We start from the raw sequence: 21,176 nt of genomic DNA, 5'->3' as shown, positions 1-21,176 counted from the left end.
CTCCTTCATGCTCATCCGAAAGGAGAGATCAGGAAAAATCACACACTTCGCCATGCACTGTTTCGCAATACGAACACACACACACAAACACACGGATTATCAACGGAAAATGTGATGATAGAGGGTGATAGTTGCTGTCATATGCACTGGATATCAATGTTCTCACTACCACCCCGTTACAGCAGTATCGTTTTATACTAATATAGAGTGTGTGTGTCTGTGTCTTAGTGCTCCTTTAGTGACAGTCATCATGGCATAGTGTGTGCTGCTTTTCCCGCTCCCTCAAACAGCGTGAAGAAGAAGCCGCCATTTTGCTCTCATTGTGTGTGTGTGTGTATTTGCGTGTGCGCTTGGGCTGAAGGTGAGGTGGGAGGGATTTTGTGTTCCTCTGTGTGTGTGAGTGTGTGTTTGTGTATGTGTTTCCATAGCAACCCCTTGTGCTTTTTGTCACTATTTGAATGTTTGTTTGTAATATGTATTTATATTAGTAGTATCTAGATTTAGTAGCAAATACCTGCATACAAACACACACACACACACAAAACACACACACAGTGTAGCGTATATGATAATGCGAGTTTGCTGAATAAATAAATAATTCTTTCTTTTTTCTTTCTTTCTTTCTTTCTTTTTTCTTTCATTCGTTCTTTCTTTCTTTCTTTTCCCCTCTTTCTTTTCCCCCATCTTCCCACTTCCATTACTACTTTCCTCTTTCTTTTTTCTGGAATTGTTCCTTTTCCCCTTTTTAACATCGCTTATTTTCTGTCTTCCTTTTTTCTGTCCTTTTTCTTTATTTATTAACATCTATTGTTCCTCCTCTTTTCTGTTTTCTTAACCTTTACTTTCACTTCCTTTTTACCATTTTCTTTCTCGCTCAATTCTTACTTTTTTTACTGCCACTTTTTTATTTCCCTTTCCTTTCTTCCTTCCTTCCTTATTTCCTTCCTTCCTTTCTTATGTCCTTCCTTCCTAACATCCCTTATTTAACTTCCCAATTTTTGCCTCCTTTATTTTTGTAACTTTTTATTTTCTTTTTCTGTTATTTGTTTTCGCTGCTCCTCCTCCTCCTTTGTTCTTACCTTCTTTTACTCAAATGTTTACATTTCTTAACTGACTTATTCATTAATAACTACCATACCTTATCCAGTCAACGTTTTGTAGCATAATAACTTTATATCTCTCTCACTCACTCTCTCTCTCCTTATGATTTACAGATGGAGGATGGACAGACACTATTCGATTATAATGTTGGCCTTAATGACATTGTTCAGCTTCTCATTCGCTCTCACACTGATCCAGCTGACAGTCCAAGCCCTACTCCCAACAATGGAGAGGTCATGACTGGTAACGCTACTCCTCCCAGCAGCAGCTCTACCACACCCACGGCAACCACAGTAACCACGGCAACCACGGCTTCCCCGGCAACGGTCAGCAGCAATAGTGGGTCAGCATTAGAAAGTCAGCCTTCGACATCATCATCTACTGACCTCATCGATCCAGGGATTGGAGTTTATAAGGTCAGAACATACTTATAGTGTGTAAGTGTAAAGTACGTAGGTGTAAAGAGCAGGGGTAAAAAGGTGTATGCAGAAAAAACAGGTTCAACTAGTTGTAAAGTACGGTTGTAAAGTGTGTAGAGGAAGGACCATTTATAAAGCATGTACGTGTATAGAGCAGGTGCAAAAGGTGTAGAGGAGGGGCAGTTGTAAAGGGTGCAAGTCTAACATGTAACAGGTGTAAAGAACAGGTGTAAAGGAATAACATGCAAAGAAGAGTTATAAATGGAGTACATATAAAGAACAGCTGTAAATGTGGTATGTATAAAGAACAGGTCCAAAGGGTAAAGGTGTAAGGAGGTACGAGGGGTGTAGTTCTCTCTCTCACTCATTTTCTACCGCTTATCCGATCTACCTCGGGTCACGGGGAGCCTGTGCCTATCTCAGGCGTCATCGGGCATCAATGCAGGATACACCCTGGACGGAGTGCCAACCCATCCCAGGGAGGGGTGTAGTTATAAAGAAAATTTGTAATGTAATGTGTGTAGGTGTAAAGTAGGTGTAAACGATGCAAGTGTGAAGAACAGGTGAAGAAAGGATTAATATGAATGTACTGTTTTCAGATTAACGAGCTGGTGGACTGCAGGGATGTAAGCATCGGCGCCTGGTTCGAGGCCACTATCGAGAAAGTCACGCTGTCCAACAAAGGGAGCAAAAGCAAAGCTGAGACAGCAGCATCATCTACAGGCAGAGCAGGAAGAAATGGCAAGCGCATTAATGGGAAGGTGGAGACGGAGTCAGAAACAAACGGCACTGTGCCGCCACACTCGAACAGTGAAGAGCCTTCAACATCTCAGACTGAAGCAGAAGATTCTGGCAGAGACGATATCAGCTACCATATTAAATACGAGGAGTGGGTGCATTTAACCTTTAAATTAATGCACAGATTTAACAGGCCACTGTCCTGCTTTTCGTCCGTGCCACATTCTGCTGTTTTAAATTTGAAAAAGCCCAGTTTGTAAAAAAAAAGTACCAAGATAGCTAATATGAAATATGAAGTTATATTCATAAACACTGCTAATATAAGCCATCTAGCTAAAAGCAGCTAAACTAAGATTTCAGATGTGCCAATTAAATATGTTATCCAGGTAGCAACCGAGTTATGAGCTTCTGCGTGTATGGCTGTGTGTATGTGAATGTGTCTGAGTTCTTCATTGTGTTTGTATTTAATGGTGTTGTGCTTGAATGTATACGTGTGTCTGTGCATGCGTATATCCATGCGTATTGGGTTTAGCACTGTTGCACTTGAGTGTGTGCGGTTGTATGCGTGTGTGTGTGTCTTTTGTAAACACCTTACTCCCTTCTTCTTCCTCAGATTTCTGCCTGCAGCTGAAGGAGAGGCAGAATTCACACTCGTCTTATTTCTCTCGCTCGTTTTTTTTCCCCTTCCATGGCAAATTCATCCGGAACGCGCCGTTGCCATGGAGACGAGCGACCTCTCTTGAGCGGCGAGCGTTTCTTTCTTATTTTCTCCCCTTTTTTTCATGCTATGTTTACGACAAAAATAAACAATCAAACACGACATAGCTATAAAAACAATTAGATATATACTGCAAATGATCTACAGCTGTTAATGCACTTGTATGTTTATACGTGCAAAGCCATAAATCATTAACCACATACGGCAAAATGGAGGTGTCTGTTTCTGCACTTCGTTTAGGGGATTAAGCTAGCAGCATGTTTATGGGTTAATGGGATAAAGTCTGGCTGATTCAAAAGGGCAGCAAAATGACTGGGTCCATATTTAAGCCAATAGAAAAGGATCGCATGTCCAGCTGTGAAAATCTGATAATACAATCCACTAAACCAGCGATTAGGAATCTGTTTTTAATTAGGAATATGTGACAGTTTTGACATTGTGGGGACATTTGGCTGGTCCCCATGTGGATTTGTTTTCCATTTAGTTATGGTCAAAAGGATAGCAAGACTGTATGTGTGGTAGAGAGGTAATGTACACTGCGTGACCATCATGCTTCCTTTGTTAGTGATGTTTTCTTCTTTTGCACTGCTCATTACAAAATGGCAAACGTCAGCAGCTCCAATGAACAGGAGTTAGTTAACTAACTAAACAAACAAAGAAAACATCTTGAATGAATGAATCTTTCACTTAATCAGTTTTAGTAGTTAGCAGCTATATGAGCTGTAGTTGAATAATCTGTGAGCCAAGATATTTAATACAGCATTATGGTTTTCATGATGGGATTTCACGTATAAATATGGCATGCATAAAATGGGGAATTTTTTGGTTTTCTGTGTAATACCCAGATGTGTGTTCCCTGATCAAATAAAAATATAAACATATAAACTTCATTAAAATAAAAAATCCATAGCTAAAATTCTGTACATGAAGTGTGAAGAGCCACGGGCTGTACCATTTACAGTCTGGGGGATAAGAGCTTTGCTCATCTCAGATACGTCATGTTAGAAAAGTATATGTTAATCATATTTTATGTTAATGTCTCAGCACACAGTTGGAAATTGTCCTTAATTATTAACACTCCCTCTTTCTAAACTGTTCCCTTTTTCCTGCACTGTAAATTAAGATGGCAGCAACAGAGGGATTTAACACAGCCGGGTGCTTTGTTGTTTTTCCCCACTGAGCTGTGCATGCTCTCTCATTTCTCCTTACCGTGTGTGTGTGCGTATGTGTGTGTGTGTGTGTGTGTGTGTGAGTCTGGTATCATTTGCGAGGGGAAAAACAGCTTGTCAGAAATGCGAGCCACCTGGGATGGAAACAGGAGAGGATTTCTAAGAAATCTTTGCAGCAGGATCAGACTTGAAACAATGCTGTGTGAAAAACTGTTTTAGTGGTGCTTTTTACCTTTTTATTAAGCCACTTTAAATCTCTAAACTAGATACAGGATTTGGGGGAAACTGAATGGTCAGAAATTGTTGATTCATGTTCTACATCAGCAGTACTATAAGTTTTCTGACATGGGAAGGTCTTCAGGGTAGAGGAATTTACCCTTTGTGGTTTTTTGGTAAAAGAACAAGCTCAGATTTTTGTCTTATAATCTCTAAGAGACAGAAAAAGAGAAGCTGGTGATAGAACAACTGTTTATAGTTGCTATAATGGAAGTGATAACAGACACAAACTTTTTACACAGCATTTAAAATCTTTGTATTAACATTTAAAATAAAATGAAAAGAAAAAATACTTATAGAAATAAGTTGCTGTGGTATAAGAGACATAAAACATTTGTACAGTTATAGGAAATGATCTATATTGTCTTTAATTATTATAATAACTTTGGTGTGGTAACAATAATAATTCCCCCTTCAAACACCCCTGAACTGTGAATTTTACTATAATAGCAGTACATACAGTGTTTATGAACAGTTTGCATACACAGATGTTTATTGTCTCTCTGTGTTTAACCACATAGTAACAGAAAAAGATCATCTGTCATCTATGCATGCTAAATGGCTCAGTAAATACAGTTTTAATGTCAGCCAGATCACGTCACAGCTGATGAGCGTAGTGCAGCAGGAGGTGGGATTCAGATAGAGTAGCTCAAGCTCATAAAAGTTGTAAGATTAAGATGTGGTGTGACACTGTGTGTGTTATGTGTTGTAGTAAGGTTTGTTGAACTTGCTGTCTTCTGAGCAAATATGTATAAAAACTGATAGACCAGATAAAATATCTTCTATTGTGACATTACACCCCAAATTTCTAACTGTGAAAGTGTATAATCTGCATCACACACTATTAAAGGGAGGTTTTTCAGACATTACGAGTTCACTGAAGACATAAAAGCGTCTTCTGTAAAGCTGGAATTCTGTAATAACTGTAATTCTGTTCTAACTGCAGTAAACTGGTAGGTAGTGAGTATTTGTCTAGATGTCAGCATTGGCCAAGAGCTCTGAATGAGTACTGAATTTGAAACATTTTCTGAGCTGACTCAAAGAAGCATTCGATTTGATTTGTTGCCTGACCAGACTTTCATTCCAACTAATGAGCTAAAATTTTCAGCTGTTTTGCTCATCAGTGTATTTGTACAAAATATTAAATGTCACATGTCTGCAGTTACCCAGAGAATGGTGTGGTGGAAATGAACGCAGAGGACGTGCGTCCTCGAGCTCGGACACTGCTACGGTTCGAACAGCTCGAGGTGGGACAGGTGGTAATGGTGAACTACAATTTGGAGCTTCCAGAAGAGAGGGGATTCTGGTATGATGCTGAAATCACCACGCTCAACCATATCTCCAGGACCAAAAAGGAGGTGCGAGTAAAAATCCTGCTCGGGTAAGAGTGCCATGTACACTTCATATATTGCTTACTATCCTGAAGCATTTTAAAGGGCTCAGCTTAACTCTTTTCACCACAAATGTGGATTATTAGTTAAGATCGTGTTTGCTGTCTGAAGTTTACTTACTAATTACTTACTTTTTAAAAAAATTCAACTGTTTTGATCACCAGTGAATTTGTACAGAATAATAAATGTCAAGTATAAGTACTTATTAATAAGATGGTTGCATGGTTCACAATGTTCTCACTGTCCACCATCAGAATAGGGAAAAATGAGTTTAACCATGATATGGTTGTTGCTGCCAGATGGACTGGTCAGAGTTTTCCACAAACTACTGCCTTCCTGGGATTTTCACATACAACAGTCTAGAGTTTACACAGAATGGATTGAGCAGTCTGGTTTGGGCACAGACTCACTGAAACTGGGCAGTTGAAAATTAAGGAAAAATCATCGGGGTTTTTCTGGTCTCCAACCAATTTGGGTCTCAGGCCTTATTAGCATCAGCATCATGTTCTTGGCTGACAGACGTGAAACCAAGTGTGGATTTCTGTTGTTGTAGCCCACCATCCTCAAGGTTTGGCATTAAGCTGAGGTGCTGTTCTCCATGGTTGTAAAGAGTGATTATTTGAGTTACTATATCCTTATACCTCAAAACAATCTGTCCATTTTCCTTTAACCTATCTTACCAACAAGATGTTTTCACCCACAGACATATCACTCACTCAGTGTTTTTGTTTTTCTGCTGTTCTGTATAAACTCTAGACATTTTTGTGTCAGCAGTTTCTGAAATGCTCAAACCAGCCTGTCTGTTGCCAATATCAATTCCACAAACAATTTCACAGAGATCACACAATTCTGGTGTTAGTTATGTACATTACCTGAAGCTCTTGGCCTGTATCTGCATGATTTTATGCATTGCACTGTGGCCAGATGATTGTTTTTTTTTGTTGTTTTTTTGTTGTTGTTTTTTTTAGATAACTGCATGAACGTAGAGGTGTTCTTAATAAATTGGACAGCAAGTGTATATGGTCATGAGCCTTCATAAGATTTCATAACCCAGATTTAATCTAATTTAAAATGCAAAATAATAGGATGTGCTGGATCAAGTGGTATTTTATAAGCTGCTGTATAAAGGATGGAAGCCATATTTTTTAAATGAAACCATCAGAGGCATTGGTCATTGAGGTGGTCATGGAGGCCTAAACTGATTGGGAGCCCATAAAATAAACTTAAGCAGTTGCATAACCCATTTTAAAATATGTGGAAGTTTCCTCAGATAAATATTGGGCCATACATCTGCCATACATTGCTTCAGTCATAGAGACAAAAAAAATAGATGCAAAAACTTTTCCGACCTTAACTGAGATACAATGTCTCTAGAGCTGAGTGTGTGATTAATTATACTTAAACTGCAGATGCTTAAACTGGTGGGTAAAAGCCTTGGTTGTTCAGCCATGGTCATATTAGCTGAATAGCTACATTGAAGGTGAAAAGGAAATGTGAACTTTTATCCAGACTGTAACTTTGTAATGGTGTAATGATATGTGCTGGATTTAAGTTATCCAGTTTAGCCTTCATGCCTGTTTTTAAAAGGTGTTCAGATTTTATTTTACTAGTTTGGTTTGTACCGTGTCAGTTTTTCCGTTGGTTGTTTTACAGAGGCCCAACTGATGTGATTAGTGATTGTAAGCTGTTGTTTCTGGAAGAAATCTACCAAATTGAGAAACCTGGAGCTCCTCCTCTCTCCGTCACCAACGGCCAGTTTAAACGTGGGCTATAACATACACCACCAATATTATACCCTGTGTCATTCGCTGTGATAAGGAAAACAAAAGGTTTATTTGCCACCCTGTGTGTGTGTATGCGTGTGTGCATAGGTAAGAGTGGGCCAGAGTGTAAACACTGTAAAGCTGACCCGGATGCAGAGTGTCGGTTCTGTTCATGCTGCGTGTGTGGGGGGAAGCAGGACGCACACATGCAGCTGCTGTGTGATGAGTGTAACATGGCCTTCCATCTGTACTGCCTCAACCCCCCACTGTCCACCATTCCAGAGGATGAGGACTGGTGAGAACACAAACACAGACAAGTACACAGGTGCATTAATGCAGTGTGACCCTGTAGGTTACAGGTGTCAGAATCAAGGCCTGTGGTCCTAAAATGGCCCGCAGACAAGTTTTTCATTCAGCCCATGCAAACCTATAATAATATTAAAATAGCCTGTAATACACAACTACTTTTTCCACACAGCAGTCCTAGTTTGTAGCAACCACCTGTGTACCATGCACCAGTGCACAATACATCTATCTGCTCTGACAGATGAAACACAAAAAAGAAAGACTGTTGGAATGTAAAGACAAGGAAGATAGTTGTCTAAACAATATATATTCTTGGTAGAAATAATCCATAATAATAAGTTCCCTATGAATGTCTTTCTTATCATTATTTTTAATATATTGCAGAAACCTTTAATGACTTAACATCTCAACATAAACGTTATCACTAAGGACTAATAGTACTGCTGAATAATTTGTTAGCCCTTCTTTTTTCTTAGATATGTTCTGTCCTGTATAAATGTCATGTCCTTTTAGAGCATAGGATAATCCATAGAACAGATAATATATTTTTTTAAATATTAATCAAATAATTAAGTGTAGGGGTGGGGTGTAGTAGTGGAAATATGATACTTTAATCATAATAAACTACAGCTGACTGCATGATAAGATATTTTCTGTAGTGTTTTGTTTTCTCTACTTTTCCATGTTAAATGATGTGACATTGTGAATTACATTAAGCCAACTTTTTAAATGCAGCACTGCTGTTTACAATTACCTTTACCCACCTGTAAGGCTGTGTGTGTGTTTGTGTGTGTGTGTAGGTACTGCCCCACTTGTAAGAATGACACAACAGAAGTGGTGAAAGCAGGCGAAAGGCTGAAAGAAAGTAAGAAGAGGGCAAAGATGCCTTCAGCAACCAATGGGAGCCAGCGGGACTGGGGAAAGGTGACAACAAACATACACACACACACTTACACACACAGACGCACACACAAACTATGAATATGGTACATAAATGCACAAAATAAATGTCCTCTGCCCACAAATTTATGTATGTATGTATTTTGTGTGTTTGTATCTTTAGTTTGCATTTTTAGTTTTGCAATGGAGCTATGAGACTAATAAAGTAGGTAACAAGAAGCTTATAGCCTTTAATGTTTTATACAACAGATCCAATTTTTAGTTTATTATTTAACCTGTTGATTAGTGGGACAACTGCTTAATATTGCATAAGCAGTGTCGGCAGCCATGTGACTTATTTAAGCCTGTGAGGATGAAACAAATCTATAGCATAAGATAGTTAAGCTTATTGGGAAGACAACACATCAGTTTTGCTAGAATTAGGATTGCCACAGTTCCTTGGTTGGTCATGGTGCTGATCAGACATTTACGTTTTCTCATAGTTTTTGTGTCTGGCAGCTACTCAATATAAACTTTCACACCCCTTCCCTTGGACTCACCCTAAATCACACAACAGCAGTTTAATCCTGAAGAAGGGACACCACAGTGCTGAAAACACTTTATCCATGTTTAACCTGCCACTGCTTTAAACACACTACCTCTGCTGCTACTCCGAGCATTTTCCTAAATTTATCATGCATGATGACTATCAAGCCACAGAAGAGCATGGCATTGCTGTGCTCCACCATTACATTGCTAAACCCAATGTCCTATTTTGGGCTAAGCTGCGTGGCACACTGCCAGTATTTAGCTTTTTTCACTACGTTTGCAGTCACTCGTTTTAGCTCATAACAACATACTAGATAGGGACAATGCAAGATATTAGAAAAGTTATTTGCAAGAATATTTTTGTAAGAATGAGACGTTTATGAATTCTACCTTAATTTTCTTTAAAGGCTTGTGTGGTTTAAATACTTTATTAATACTGTGAAAGAGTGAAACTACGATATTCTTATACTAGGCCATCATACCATATACACCATAACACTCCTATTAGGAATTTAACAGCACATGAGTTGGTTTCTTGTTCATCACTGCATGAGTGTCTGAAGTTGTAACTATTCATAACACAAGACCATTTTAGGACTTTTAGTTGCTAAAAGTACTTTTGTTTTTAATGCTGCTTGATGATATTTTAATCACTTTATTCCAGCGGTTGGTTTGAGATTAGTTGAGATGTTAAGATTTAAAAGCTGTATATAGTGCCAGTTCTAGAGTTTAGATATCGAGCTGGTTTTATTACACAGACCTCCACACCAGTCCTAAAGCTCACCGCTAGAAATTCTGCGTTATGCTATCTTCTCTGCTAATCATATAGAACTTCTAGTTCCACTCTCTTTCATGAAGAGTGATATACCAATAACTGCTTTTGAACAAAACAAAGGTAAGTTGTTGTTTTTTATCAGGACTCCACAAATATCCCACAATGATTTAGCTAGCCATCTAGTTGTAAATATTTATCCACTAAATCAAACTAGCTGGATAATATTTACCGGTGCAATCTCAGTTTATTACCACATGTTTTTTTTTTTTACCACATTTATTACCACAATGCTACAGTGGCAGAGTGTGTTTTATTCTAGACAACGATTGCGACATCAAACTAATAATTGTAGTGAGTCATAACAGGGAAACATGTCCAGTGCTGTGGCTAAGAGAAATCAGCAGGAGGGATTAGTATGTGTGTGAACAGTGGCATTAGACAGTGTGTCTGTGTGTATTTATTTGTGTATATACATGTGACATCTCATTGAGTCATATCCTCTCCTCTAACTCAGGCAGAGATCAGTCACAGCACAGAAGGTTGTTACTGGAAACAGCAGAATGAAAACGCAGACACACACATTCATTCATTCCTGGAAACACAGAACCACAGCTAATTAAAAACACCAGCATCACTTAAAGTGCACAGAGCAGTAACCTTTGACCTGGTTAACAACAGACATGTGCTGATATTCAGATATGTGAAACACCACACACATACTCATGTTTTTTTGTTTATGGATACATCCTAATATCATGAGTATCATTAAAAAGTCAGCTACCTAGATAGGGAGCATCATTTGTTGGTGTTTATGCTCTTCTTATATTTACAAGGACGGTTGTCCTGTTTTTGGACAATTGTTGTTGCATATTGCAACATTTTAGAAGATAATAATTGCCCTGCTTTTTATATTGGTTTCCAAAATTCACAAATTCTCTCTTTTTCTTATTATGAAAAAGATTACATGTGTATCTGGGCTGAGTTTTTTTGGCAATTTTAACAAATATGGAACAGTAATTCATCTTGTTTTTCATGAGATTTGACAAGTGATTTATACTGATACCAATACTGAAATTAGCAATTAAATTTGTATTAATCAATCAGGAACATCATGGAACAATTTATTTAGCACAGTTTATGTTTCCCCAGATTAAACATGACTATAATATGACTGCATGTGTGTGTTGTAGGGAATGGCGTGTGTGGGGCGTACGAAAGAATGCACCATTGTTCCATCCAATCACTATGGTCCGGTTCCTGGGATTCCTGTGGGAACCACCTGGAAGTTTCGTGTACAGGTATGAGGAGGCACAGAGCTGTTTTTGATTTTATTTTTTAAATATAATTATTATGTTTTTATTTATGCTTTAACCTGTGTCATTAACTGTCTCTGGGCTTTTGTGGTGGTGTTGCTATAGGTGAGTGAGGCAGGAGTGCATAGACCACATGTGGGTGGGATTCATGGACGCAGTAATGACGGCTCCTATTCACTCGTGCTAGCCGGAGGATTTGAAGACGAAGTGGTGAGTTTTACTAAGAATCCATTACATCTTACACATGCTCCTTTTCTTTCTCTCTCTCTCTCTCTCTCTCTCTCTCTCTCTCTCTCTCTCTCTCGCTCCCTTTTGCTCGCTCGCTCTTTCTCTCTCACACAAACTACATTGCTGCCTTTTTGGTTATCGTTGATTTCCCCCTCTATTTTCTTTTCTCTTTCTCTTTCTCTCATTCTGATTCATTCTTTCGATTACTAAGTTTTTCTGTTCCCCTCCCCACCTCATCCACTGATTGTCCCATTGCTCTTGTATGAGTTCTAGTTTAGGAATGTACTAGACGCTTTTTTTCCTTCTCTCGCTTTCAATCTCTCTCTGCCTGTTTCTCTCTCTTTCCTGATTGAAATTCTCCGCCTCATTTGTAGTGAGTAAAGGAGGATCTTATAGATTGAATTTCGTCTTCTCGTGTTCACATCTCACGCTCGACTGCTGAGTTTAATAAGGAACTTTATGAAGCAGAAATCTGTACCTTAGATCAGACTGACAAAGGATGATACAACTTAACACAGCTCTGTGGCTCTTCGAGCGCTTTCACATCAACAGACTGAGGATCAGCTTGACGTTGTTACAGCAAAATACGCAGCATTAATGTGGCGGCCATTTTTATTCTACGCAATTTGTGTGCTTTCTCTAAATCAGTACTTTAGAGCCCCCTGGTGGTGTAGTTTTGTTTAGTGTTTAGTGTCATGTTGGTGTAAGCAGCTTTGTTTGTACTGACACTAAGTACTGACACTAACTTCCTGTATTACCCTGTGGTCATGGGTGAACTGAGCTAACAGTAGTGTATCCTTCGAAGCTGCGGTTTTATCATGGTTATTGTAAACACATTTACATAACATATTTAATCAAATGCATTCCTGCATCTGTTTTTAACTTATAACGTTAACCTTCTGTTTTAGGATCGGGGTGATGAGTTCACCTACACAGGCAGTGGAGGTCGTGACCTTTCAGGAAACAAGCGAATCGGAGAACACTCATTTGATCAGACTCTAACACACATGAACAGGTGCAATCCTATTATCTGTTTTAGTTTTGGGTCAAAATGACCCTTTTTAAATAAAACAAAAATGTAATTTTGTTTTCCACAGTATAAAGAATTTGAAGTGTATGGAAACACACTTTTTTGCATGTGATTTGCAGTTTTACGGTATTTATAATCTAGAGAGCCGTTACTTAATTCAAGTTGTATTACTACAGTGACGTCTCCATGCCGTTGCTCATTTCTTCAAACCATAAGTTTAAATATAACAAGACAACAGGGTTTCATTGTGCTGCAGTTTACGTTAAAATAGAGCGATGTATTGTTTAGATTATGGGCAAATGACATAAATGATGAATAAGCAAAGATTATTGGTGCAATTCATAATGTTTCCAGCAAAAACAAACAGCTAACAGTTTCCCGTTATTAGGCACAGTGTTCATCGTAAGTAGTCGTGTAACGTTTCCCCTTAGTCCCTTTAGTGCTTTTATGCACATTAAGTAAGCATAAGCAAGGATCTGAGAACAAATACAGGAAATGAGCACTGACCTAGCATTTAAACCAGGTGTAGGTGTAGCTAATAAAAAGAGTGAGGATTCTTCTGTCCAATCCACAAGGATTGTGACTTAAGCGTGCTGCCAGGTTGTTGGCTTTTTTTTTATACCTCTAAACTTGACCGTTGACTTCTCAGGGCACTTGCTTTGAATTGTGATGCTCCTTTGAATGATAAAGATGGGGCGGAGTCTCGTAACTGGAGGGCAGGGAAGCCAGTCAGAGTGATCCGAAGCTCAAAAGGCAGGCGAATCAGCAAGTATGCACCGGAGGAAGGAAACCGCTATGATGGAATTTACAAGGTAACACACATGTACATCTGCCATTTTTCTGACTTCTTTCACTCATTTTTGCCAGTAATCTTGCACTGACTTTCATTTAAAACACAGTTAGTGCATGCTTGTTAGCTTGACAAAAATCAAACTATGAAGCTTTTCCTTGCCCAATTAACAATAATTTGTAAGACAAAAGCCCTGCTCACAATAGTTTCTAGTCTCCAGCTCTGGATCAGGAAGTAAAATCGGCTCTGGTTTCTCAGGTAGAAAATATCTTATTTTGTGACTTAGTTATACAGGTTTTTAATCATGTTTCCTGTTTCTTCATCCCTCAGGTAGTCAAATATTGGCCTGAAATCGGAAAGTGCGGCTTCCTGGTCTGGCGTTACCTGCTGAGACGTGATGATGTGGAACCTGCACCATGGACACCTGAGGGACTCGAACGCAGCAAGAAACTCGGACTGAAAGTACAGGTGAGTACATGTGACACACAGCACTGTCGATACACCCACACACCTTTTTATTATATACCATGCACATGTCTCTTTTGTTTCTTTATTTTTCTCTGTCTCAGTACCCTCCTGGTTATTTGGAGGCGATGGCCAATAAGAGCAAGAAGGAACCGACTGTGCGAGGGGGAAGGAGTGGAGCTCCACGTGGTAAGCGACACGGAGGAAGAGGAAGGCCGAGAGCTGGACGGCCGCCAAAGAGGGTAAAGGAAGAAGAGGAGGGGGAGAGAGTGGGTGAGGAACCTACAGAGAACAAGGACGGAGAAACACAAAAGAATGGAGGAGAGGACTCGCAGAAAGACACAGGTCAGTGTGTGGGATGCAGGGAGAGTCATCCCAGGGAGATTCAGTCAACCATGCATTTGGCAATACTTTTAACTTCTTCAGAAGCAGTGATCTGATGTTAACTGTATAAATGTGTGTGTGTGTGTGCAGTGTGTAAGGAGCAGCAGGAGCCCAAAGCAAAGAGGTTAAAGGAAGCTGAGGCATTTGTGTTATCAGAGCAGCAGCGTTCACTTATACAGGAAGATCATGTGAACAAGAAAGTGTGGGATGAGGCTCTGGGCTTCCTCACTGAAGGACCGGTACATACACACACACACAGATAAACACACACGTACGTAACCTGTATTTATTCTTGGTCACACTTTCACACTTCTTGTTTTTCTTGCAGAACTTCCTGCGTAAGGTCGAGCAGATCTTCATGTGCGTGTGCTGCCAGGAGCTTGCTTACCAGCCCGTTACCACACCTTGCCAGCACAATGTCTGCAAGGTGTGTGTAGTTTTATTTGGGTTTATAAATTAATGGCTTACTTTAAAATTATTAATCTTTAGAATTACTTAACCTCAATTAGTTTGTAAATGAAATATGAAAAAAAAAATGAAAATAACATTGGGAAGTCAAATGTGACATTTCTGTAGCTTAAACACTCATTGGTTGTGATGGCTAGCTGTAGAGTGAGATGTAACATGACAATATTTTTGCTGCTTGTTTCTACATTTCACCAGGAAATTTCTTTCACACATCAAACTCTTGGTTGTCCCTAAGAATCTTACACTGCTGCTGTGTTGTGATTACAGACCTGCTTACACCGATCATTCAGAGCTGAAGTGTTCACCTGCCCAGCATGTCGCTACGATTTGGGAAAAGATTACATCATGGTGCTGAATAAAAACCTGCAGCAGCTCCTGGATCAGTTTTTTCCTGGATACAGCAAGGGACGATGAGATGTCACCGGAGATGTGGACAGAAATAATCTCCATCCAGTTCAATGGCACTTACACACATACACACCCACCCACACCCACACACACACCCACACACACACACACAATCAGTGCACTAGCTCCTACACTCAACACAATAAAAAACACACAATATCAGTGCACTAACTCCAACACTCATAAATCGCACATGTACACACACACACACACACACACACACACACCTGCTTCATGTAGATGTTTTTTTCATTAACACCAGCCTGATACTTGTATCCCAAGGACACCTAGGTCATCACCATGACCACGACCTCTGCTGGTTGTGCGTGGGATTATTCCTACATACACTTCCCTCAACTGAAGGACACACACAAATTTATAAAACACACTTTCTACAAAGGAGCAACGGAAAACTAGTAACAACTCTTTCTTTTCAACGGATCTGTTAAGGATGGACTAATGGCTAATGCTCATCAAGTGCTAATTGCTGGTAACAGGGGGGAAAATGGCTCACAATTCTCCATAAAAGTGACATAATTTAACCAAACAATGCTAACCCAGCATCAAAGAATCAACTTAAAGGTGGTTAGTAAGAATAGAATGTTCAGATGGATTTAATTTACTGTTAAAACTGTCAGTCGTGTAATTCAGTATCCTTTTGTTATCTGTTTATCGCAGAAATCTTGATAGCTACACACCAGATTACTGAATTACAATTAGGTTAATTGCTTGATCTGGGATTGCTTAATATTTAGAGCTAGCTGGCTAGCTAATCCTCATGCTTCTCAAATTTAGATTTTTATGTTTTACAATAAAATTTTATTAATAACAACAAAACAATAGTAAAAACAGAATAATGTATCAAATTTAACGACATGATGGCTGTATATGTTGGAATACAGTAGTCAGTCATGCACATCTGAGCTTGTACACTGAGTGTGTTACGATGCCCTGTGCAGCATAAGCAAGACTTGCAGCTGGCTTCACCTCTCAGAGGAAGCATGTGTTTGCCCTTACACTTCCTAATTGTTAGCTGTCATGTGACAGGGAAGACCTGGCTAGTGTATGGAAAATAGGCAACCTAAAAATGAGGATAAATTCCCCAAGGTCTGATCTTAAACTTATGTTGTGTGTTTTTTTTTTCGTTTGTTTGTTTGTTTTTTTGGCTAGATAGCTAAAAAGATCTCACTCATTGGTTTATGTACAAACAATTCTGATGCCTGAAGACAGAAAAGAGACTCACAAATTACCCCATTGCTAATAGCTAATATATTTAGGATATGATAACTGTAAAACACTGTTTCTAAGTTTTTGGCTTACAACAGTATGGATAATATCCAGCGATAATTACTATATCACTGTTAACACACATTTTAGGTAGCTAGTGTTTTGGTATAGTTAAACATATACAGCTAGCTGGCTGGCTAAGGCTGTAATGAGATTTTAGTTATCTTTTACTTATTTTGTGTTCCACAATGCTTTTTTTTCTTCATATCATTACACAAACCTGAATAAGTTCTCACCTAATTAGTTTTGTAGCTAATAAATTCAAGCATGGATAACCATACAAAATCACTGTTCTTTGTATATTATTGTATAGGTTGATGGATCCCTACAGCATGGTAGGTAAAGAATGCTGTAGTGCGATATTGGTTTATTATATTGAAATTTGAGGATGTACAGTCCAAAAGGTCTTTATTATGCTGGCTGTTTTCCGTTCTAGAACAGATGGACTTGCCAGCAACCCTAGCTGGGCAATTTTTGGGCTCATTTTGGCTAGCTAGCAGGTCTTGAGTCCTGAAACTATGTTATTGCAGATAAATACTTTGCCAGCATCAGCAAAGGGTGCGATCAGGTTTCTAGCATAATGTGGCAACTCAAAAATTCATGTCATTTTCATGTGACATTTGATTACACTAATTTAGTTAAGTTTAGCCAGTCAGCAAGCTAATGCTAGCCTCTTAGCTTATGGTCATTGTTGCTGGGATAATAATGTTTGGTTAACTTTAACATTGCTTCTACCAGGGACTGTTTTTTTTTTTTAAACAGTTTTCAAAACATATGGAAAATACACAAAATGGTGAGTTTTACCTGAGAGTGGCAGTTAACAGTCTTTCCTTTGGGATGAAATAAATACAAGGAGAATTTGTCACAGAGGTAAACTCTGGCTCTCTGTCAATATTCAATTCTCAAATAGGATTGACCAGCTGGATTGCAAATGAAATATACAGTTCTTGGAGAAGTGCAGTGACTAAAAGTTAAATTCATTCAACAATAAAAACTGATTTAAAGGTTTCAATAGGTTTGGCTGAAAAACATAGCTCATACCCCAAACTGGGTCGAATCAGGGCCCAGGTGTGGTATATCTTAGCATGTCTCAGCTTTTCTTGTTGATTTTTTTTATTAAAATTTATTCTCAGAGACCTACAGTTTTTATCTATTGCAGACCTGCCAACCTTTATGCAATTTGCATAGAAACAACATATTCTAATGTCAGTTTGTTAGTTGTGGTTCATTTATTTACCAATAAAAATGTCAGATGGGCTAATCTGTATTTGAATCTGGAATGACTGACAGGGATGTTTTGAAATCTCAGATATTGATTGTTTGCCCCACCCCTTCCACTATCTCACATGAGTAATCTTTTGGTTTGTCTCGGCTCTTTTCCCGCTGGTGCAGCGCTCTCGCTTTCTGTAATGCTAAATGGAAAAATGTTTTGTTTTTATTAATGTAAAATTAACTTTTATCAGTGTTTGTTCCATTACTAGCATTACACAAGTATATAATAAACATCACCTCACTATAGTTAGATAGGGATGCAACCTAAAGTTTTTCCGACTATAGAGAAAAAATAATTAGTAGGCTCACAAGCATGTGAGAACTCTATAACACAGTTGTAATACAGTTTTATTTGTATAGCAATTTTACCAATGGGCCTTGTCACAAAGCAACTTTACAGAAATATATTAATTCTGGATATAACTTTTAAAACTTTATTCCTGACAAACAAGCCTTTGTCAACGGTGCCAATGGAAAAGAGATGACATGAGAGAGCAACCGTGATAGAAACCAGACTCAAATTACTCTGACATATTAATGGTATTAAAAATTTACAAGTGATTATAAACCAGATTGCACATATATACAGGGTTTTACAGTAACTACTAGGCATTTAGGGGAGAAACAGCATCTCTACTTCTGGCTCATCAATTATAATGGCAATGTTTCTGTTTTATGAGAAATTATCATATGTGTAAGAACTATAAGAATAATTCTAAGAATTATAAGATTTTAAAAAAATGCTGTTTTGCTGTTCTGCCAAATGTAAATAATCCTACTGGAGACATGAGACTCACACTCAAAATGGAAATAGACCATAACCATAGATCATAGAGTGATAGCAGCCTGTTGCGGTTTGGAACCTGTTACTTTTCCTGTAATCAGAAGTTTTTTGTCTACATCTTAACTAAAACAGACAGAAGCTCCACCAGTGCCTAGTGTTTACCCCAAAAACTCTGTATGTGCTCACACTCCAGCTTCTACCTTTGACAAGTGATTTATAAAAAGATCATATTAAAAATGTTTCGATTTTTAAGTATGAATAATGCATCACTACGTATTATTCCTCTTCAGGGTTGGCAGATCTGTGAATAGTTATTGAGAATAAGCTACATTCAGTTCAGGAGTCTAATTATAGTGTTAGAATCATTCTGAGGCTTGAAGACAAACTGAATTAAAGGCATAACTTTTGGATTATGAGCCATTCAAAATCTGATCTAGATCAGATTTTTTTGCCCTGTTTCTGTCAACGTCAAAAAACCACTTGCTGTTTTTATTCACACAAGTCCAGAGAGGTTATGCAGTATATTTTCTTATCTGTCCAGATCATCTCAACTTAATAAATGTTCATGTTTGTTTTTAACAGGTAGTTAGTTACATTATCAGTCACATTTGATCTTAAGTTTTGTTGTTTTCAATCATTCGTTATTGCTATAATATTGAAATATGAACATTTGTATGGAGTTTTTTTTATTACTTATGAAATGTACTGTATTTAATGAATTCATTTCAATTTAATGAATTGAAAATTATTCATTATAATTCATTATCATTATTACTCTGTAATTGCAATTTCACCATTACATGTCTTTATTTACAGCATTTTATACTTTTACATTCAGATTACAATTAAGAGTCACAACGTATCCATTTACAAAATACATAGAGCTCTGAGAAAGTGAGCCAATGGGACAGCGCCAGGGAGCTAAAGGGGTGGAGCTAGGCTAATTGGGGGTGGAGCTTGCTTATAGCCAAACTATAAGCAAATTATAAACAAAATCATGCACAAAAAGTACAGATTTATGTAGTAATGGCCTACAGAGTTATAATTCATAAAATAACCTTATTACTTTCAACAAAAAGAAATGCGATGTTTTGTTTTGACTGTTGTTAATGTAAGCATTATCAATGCATAGCCTCCCTGGACTTTAGTAATTCTTTCAGTATTTTGTTTTCCAGCAAAAAAGTCCTTATTTTTGCAAACAATGGAAAAGTCAAAATTTTGGTGAATAGTGTTTAACCTGTAGTCACACAGCCAGCATTATGTTGGCATCATGATCCTAATGAGTGACAAGCATCACTGGGTCATCAGGGGTGGGGCTTAAGTTAACGTTTGTTCAGCCAATTGCAGATTCAAATTTATCACCACCTTTTTTTTTCGGTGAGGTGTTTAACATAAATTACTGGTTTGAGTAATACAATATAATAGTATAGCAGTGTAATAGCCTAGTATTAGCTATGAAACAGCGGCAAGTATTTTGCGAGCATCAGCACAGTTATGCATTTATGTTAATTTTTTTTATGTTTAAAAAGGAAAATGTTTACAACTGGCTGATCAAATGTTACTTATGCTAATCCCCTGCTGTCATGAAGATACATGACACTGTAAAACCAGGATTTGAACCCATATCTCTTGAACCCATTCTCACTTGTGTGTTTGCTCCTAAATTGTCTGTCCTGTTTGTGGAGGGAGAGAGCATGTGATCTTTTCAGTTTTTTCTTTTCTTTTTATTTGAACGAGTTAACTGATAAAACTGCTTCATGAACTGCTATACTGTATCTGCGGCTAAATGTGATTTGCAGTCTGATTTTCCTTTATTTCCCCTTGTATTCTTTTTATTTACCCCTGCAATAGTTGGTGATGCTAGTAAACCCCATTCTTGTGAGTTTCACTCTCACTCTCTCTCGTTGGTTCTCTCTTGCTCTAGTCCTAGTTCCTGTTCTGCTGCTTTCTGCCTTCATGTCTGTTCTGTTTTGCAGCACGTACTGAAGAAGGAGAAGACTTTTAAACAATGTAAAAACAGTTGATGTGTTATTATCATGAGCGCTGATCATGACGTTGTTTTTCTAGTGTTTAATCCCTCTTTTATGTTCATCATCAGTTCTGTTGATGTGGCAAACACTTACCTAATGACGCACAACCTGCCTCAGCAGCAACATGGCTTCCTATTGTGATCCCAAAATTTTATACATGGTATTATACTTGATATGTACCTATTAAATATTTTGATTTCAGAAATAACATCCTGTTGTTTTGGCTGTAATTATTAAAGTTGTGTGTAAAGGGAACCCAAACAGCCACATGGTCCCTTTATCCCAAAGGTAGCTTATCTGCTAAGTTTGCATCTTTATTTGTGCACTGATGAGATAATGCTCCAGTATGTAGCTATATAGCTAACAAATAATAGAAATGTATAGCTACCAGTTTAGCTGTGTGTGTGTGTGTAAAATCATCACAGAGACAAACAGATTAGTCAAGTTCTCTCCTGAATAACATTTGGGTTAAACTCTCTGTGATTACACACCTAATGGAAATGAGTGGACTCTGTTTGCGCCAAAGTTACAAATAACCATTTATTATTTATTTATTTGACATTCAGTCCTGAACGTCGTCCTACTCCTAGTTGTTAATGAAATCATTCTGGCTTACAGTTTTTGTTCCATGTT

At 38.1% G+C, this 21,176-nt stretch overlaps 1 protein-coding gene across 1 annotated transcript in view; it reads left to right on the top strand.

The window, feature by feature from the left end:
* The window catches only part of LOC132860447 (E3 ubiquitin-protein ligase UHRF2-like), a 37,422-nt gene extending 16,671 nt beyond the window's left edge, over positions 1-20,751 (top strand). The window contains exons 2-16 of the mRNA XM_060891654.1: positions 1,215-1,517; positions 2,120-2,409; positions 5,584-5,802; positions 7,466-7,575; positions 7,684-7,870; positions 8,682-8,805; positions 11,275-11,382; positions 11,503-11,607; positions 12,534-12,640; positions 13,305-13,467; positions 13,776-13,913; positions 14,015-14,255; positions 14,385-14,533; positions 14,623-14,721; positions 15,030-20,751. Coding sequence (XP_060747637.1) covers positions 1,215-1,517; positions 2,120-2,409; positions 5,584-5,802; positions 7,466-7,575; positions 7,684-7,870; positions 8,682-8,805; positions 11,275-11,382; positions 11,503-11,607; positions 12,534-12,640; positions 13,305-13,467; positions 13,776-13,913; positions 14,015-14,255; positions 14,385-14,533; positions 14,623-14,721; positions 15,030-15,176 — 2,490 coding nt within the window. The 3' untranslated portion in view covers positions 15,177-20,751. The remainder of the gene's footprint in view (positions 1-1,214; positions 1,518-2,119; positions 2,410-5,583; positions 5,803-7,465; positions 7,576-7,683; positions 7,871-8,681; positions 8,806-11,274; positions 11,383-11,502; positions 11,608-12,533; positions 12,641-13,304; positions 13,468-13,775; positions 13,914-14,014; positions 14,256-14,384; positions 14,534-14,622; positions 14,722-15,029) is intronic.
* Positions 20,752-21,176: the final 425 nt, after the last annotated feature.

The sequence above is a fragment of the Tachysurus vachellii genome, chromosome 17, assembly GCF_030014155.1.
Source record: "Tachysurus vachellii isolate PV-2020 chromosome 17, HZAU_Pvac_v1, whole genome shotgun sequence".
NCBI lineage: Eukaryota > Metazoa > Chordata > Actinopteri > Siluriformes > Bagridae > Tachysurus > Tachysurus vachellii.
The sequence above is the reverse complement of the archived record's forward strand: the minus strand, read 5'-3'. Positions and strand labels throughout refer to the sequence as shown.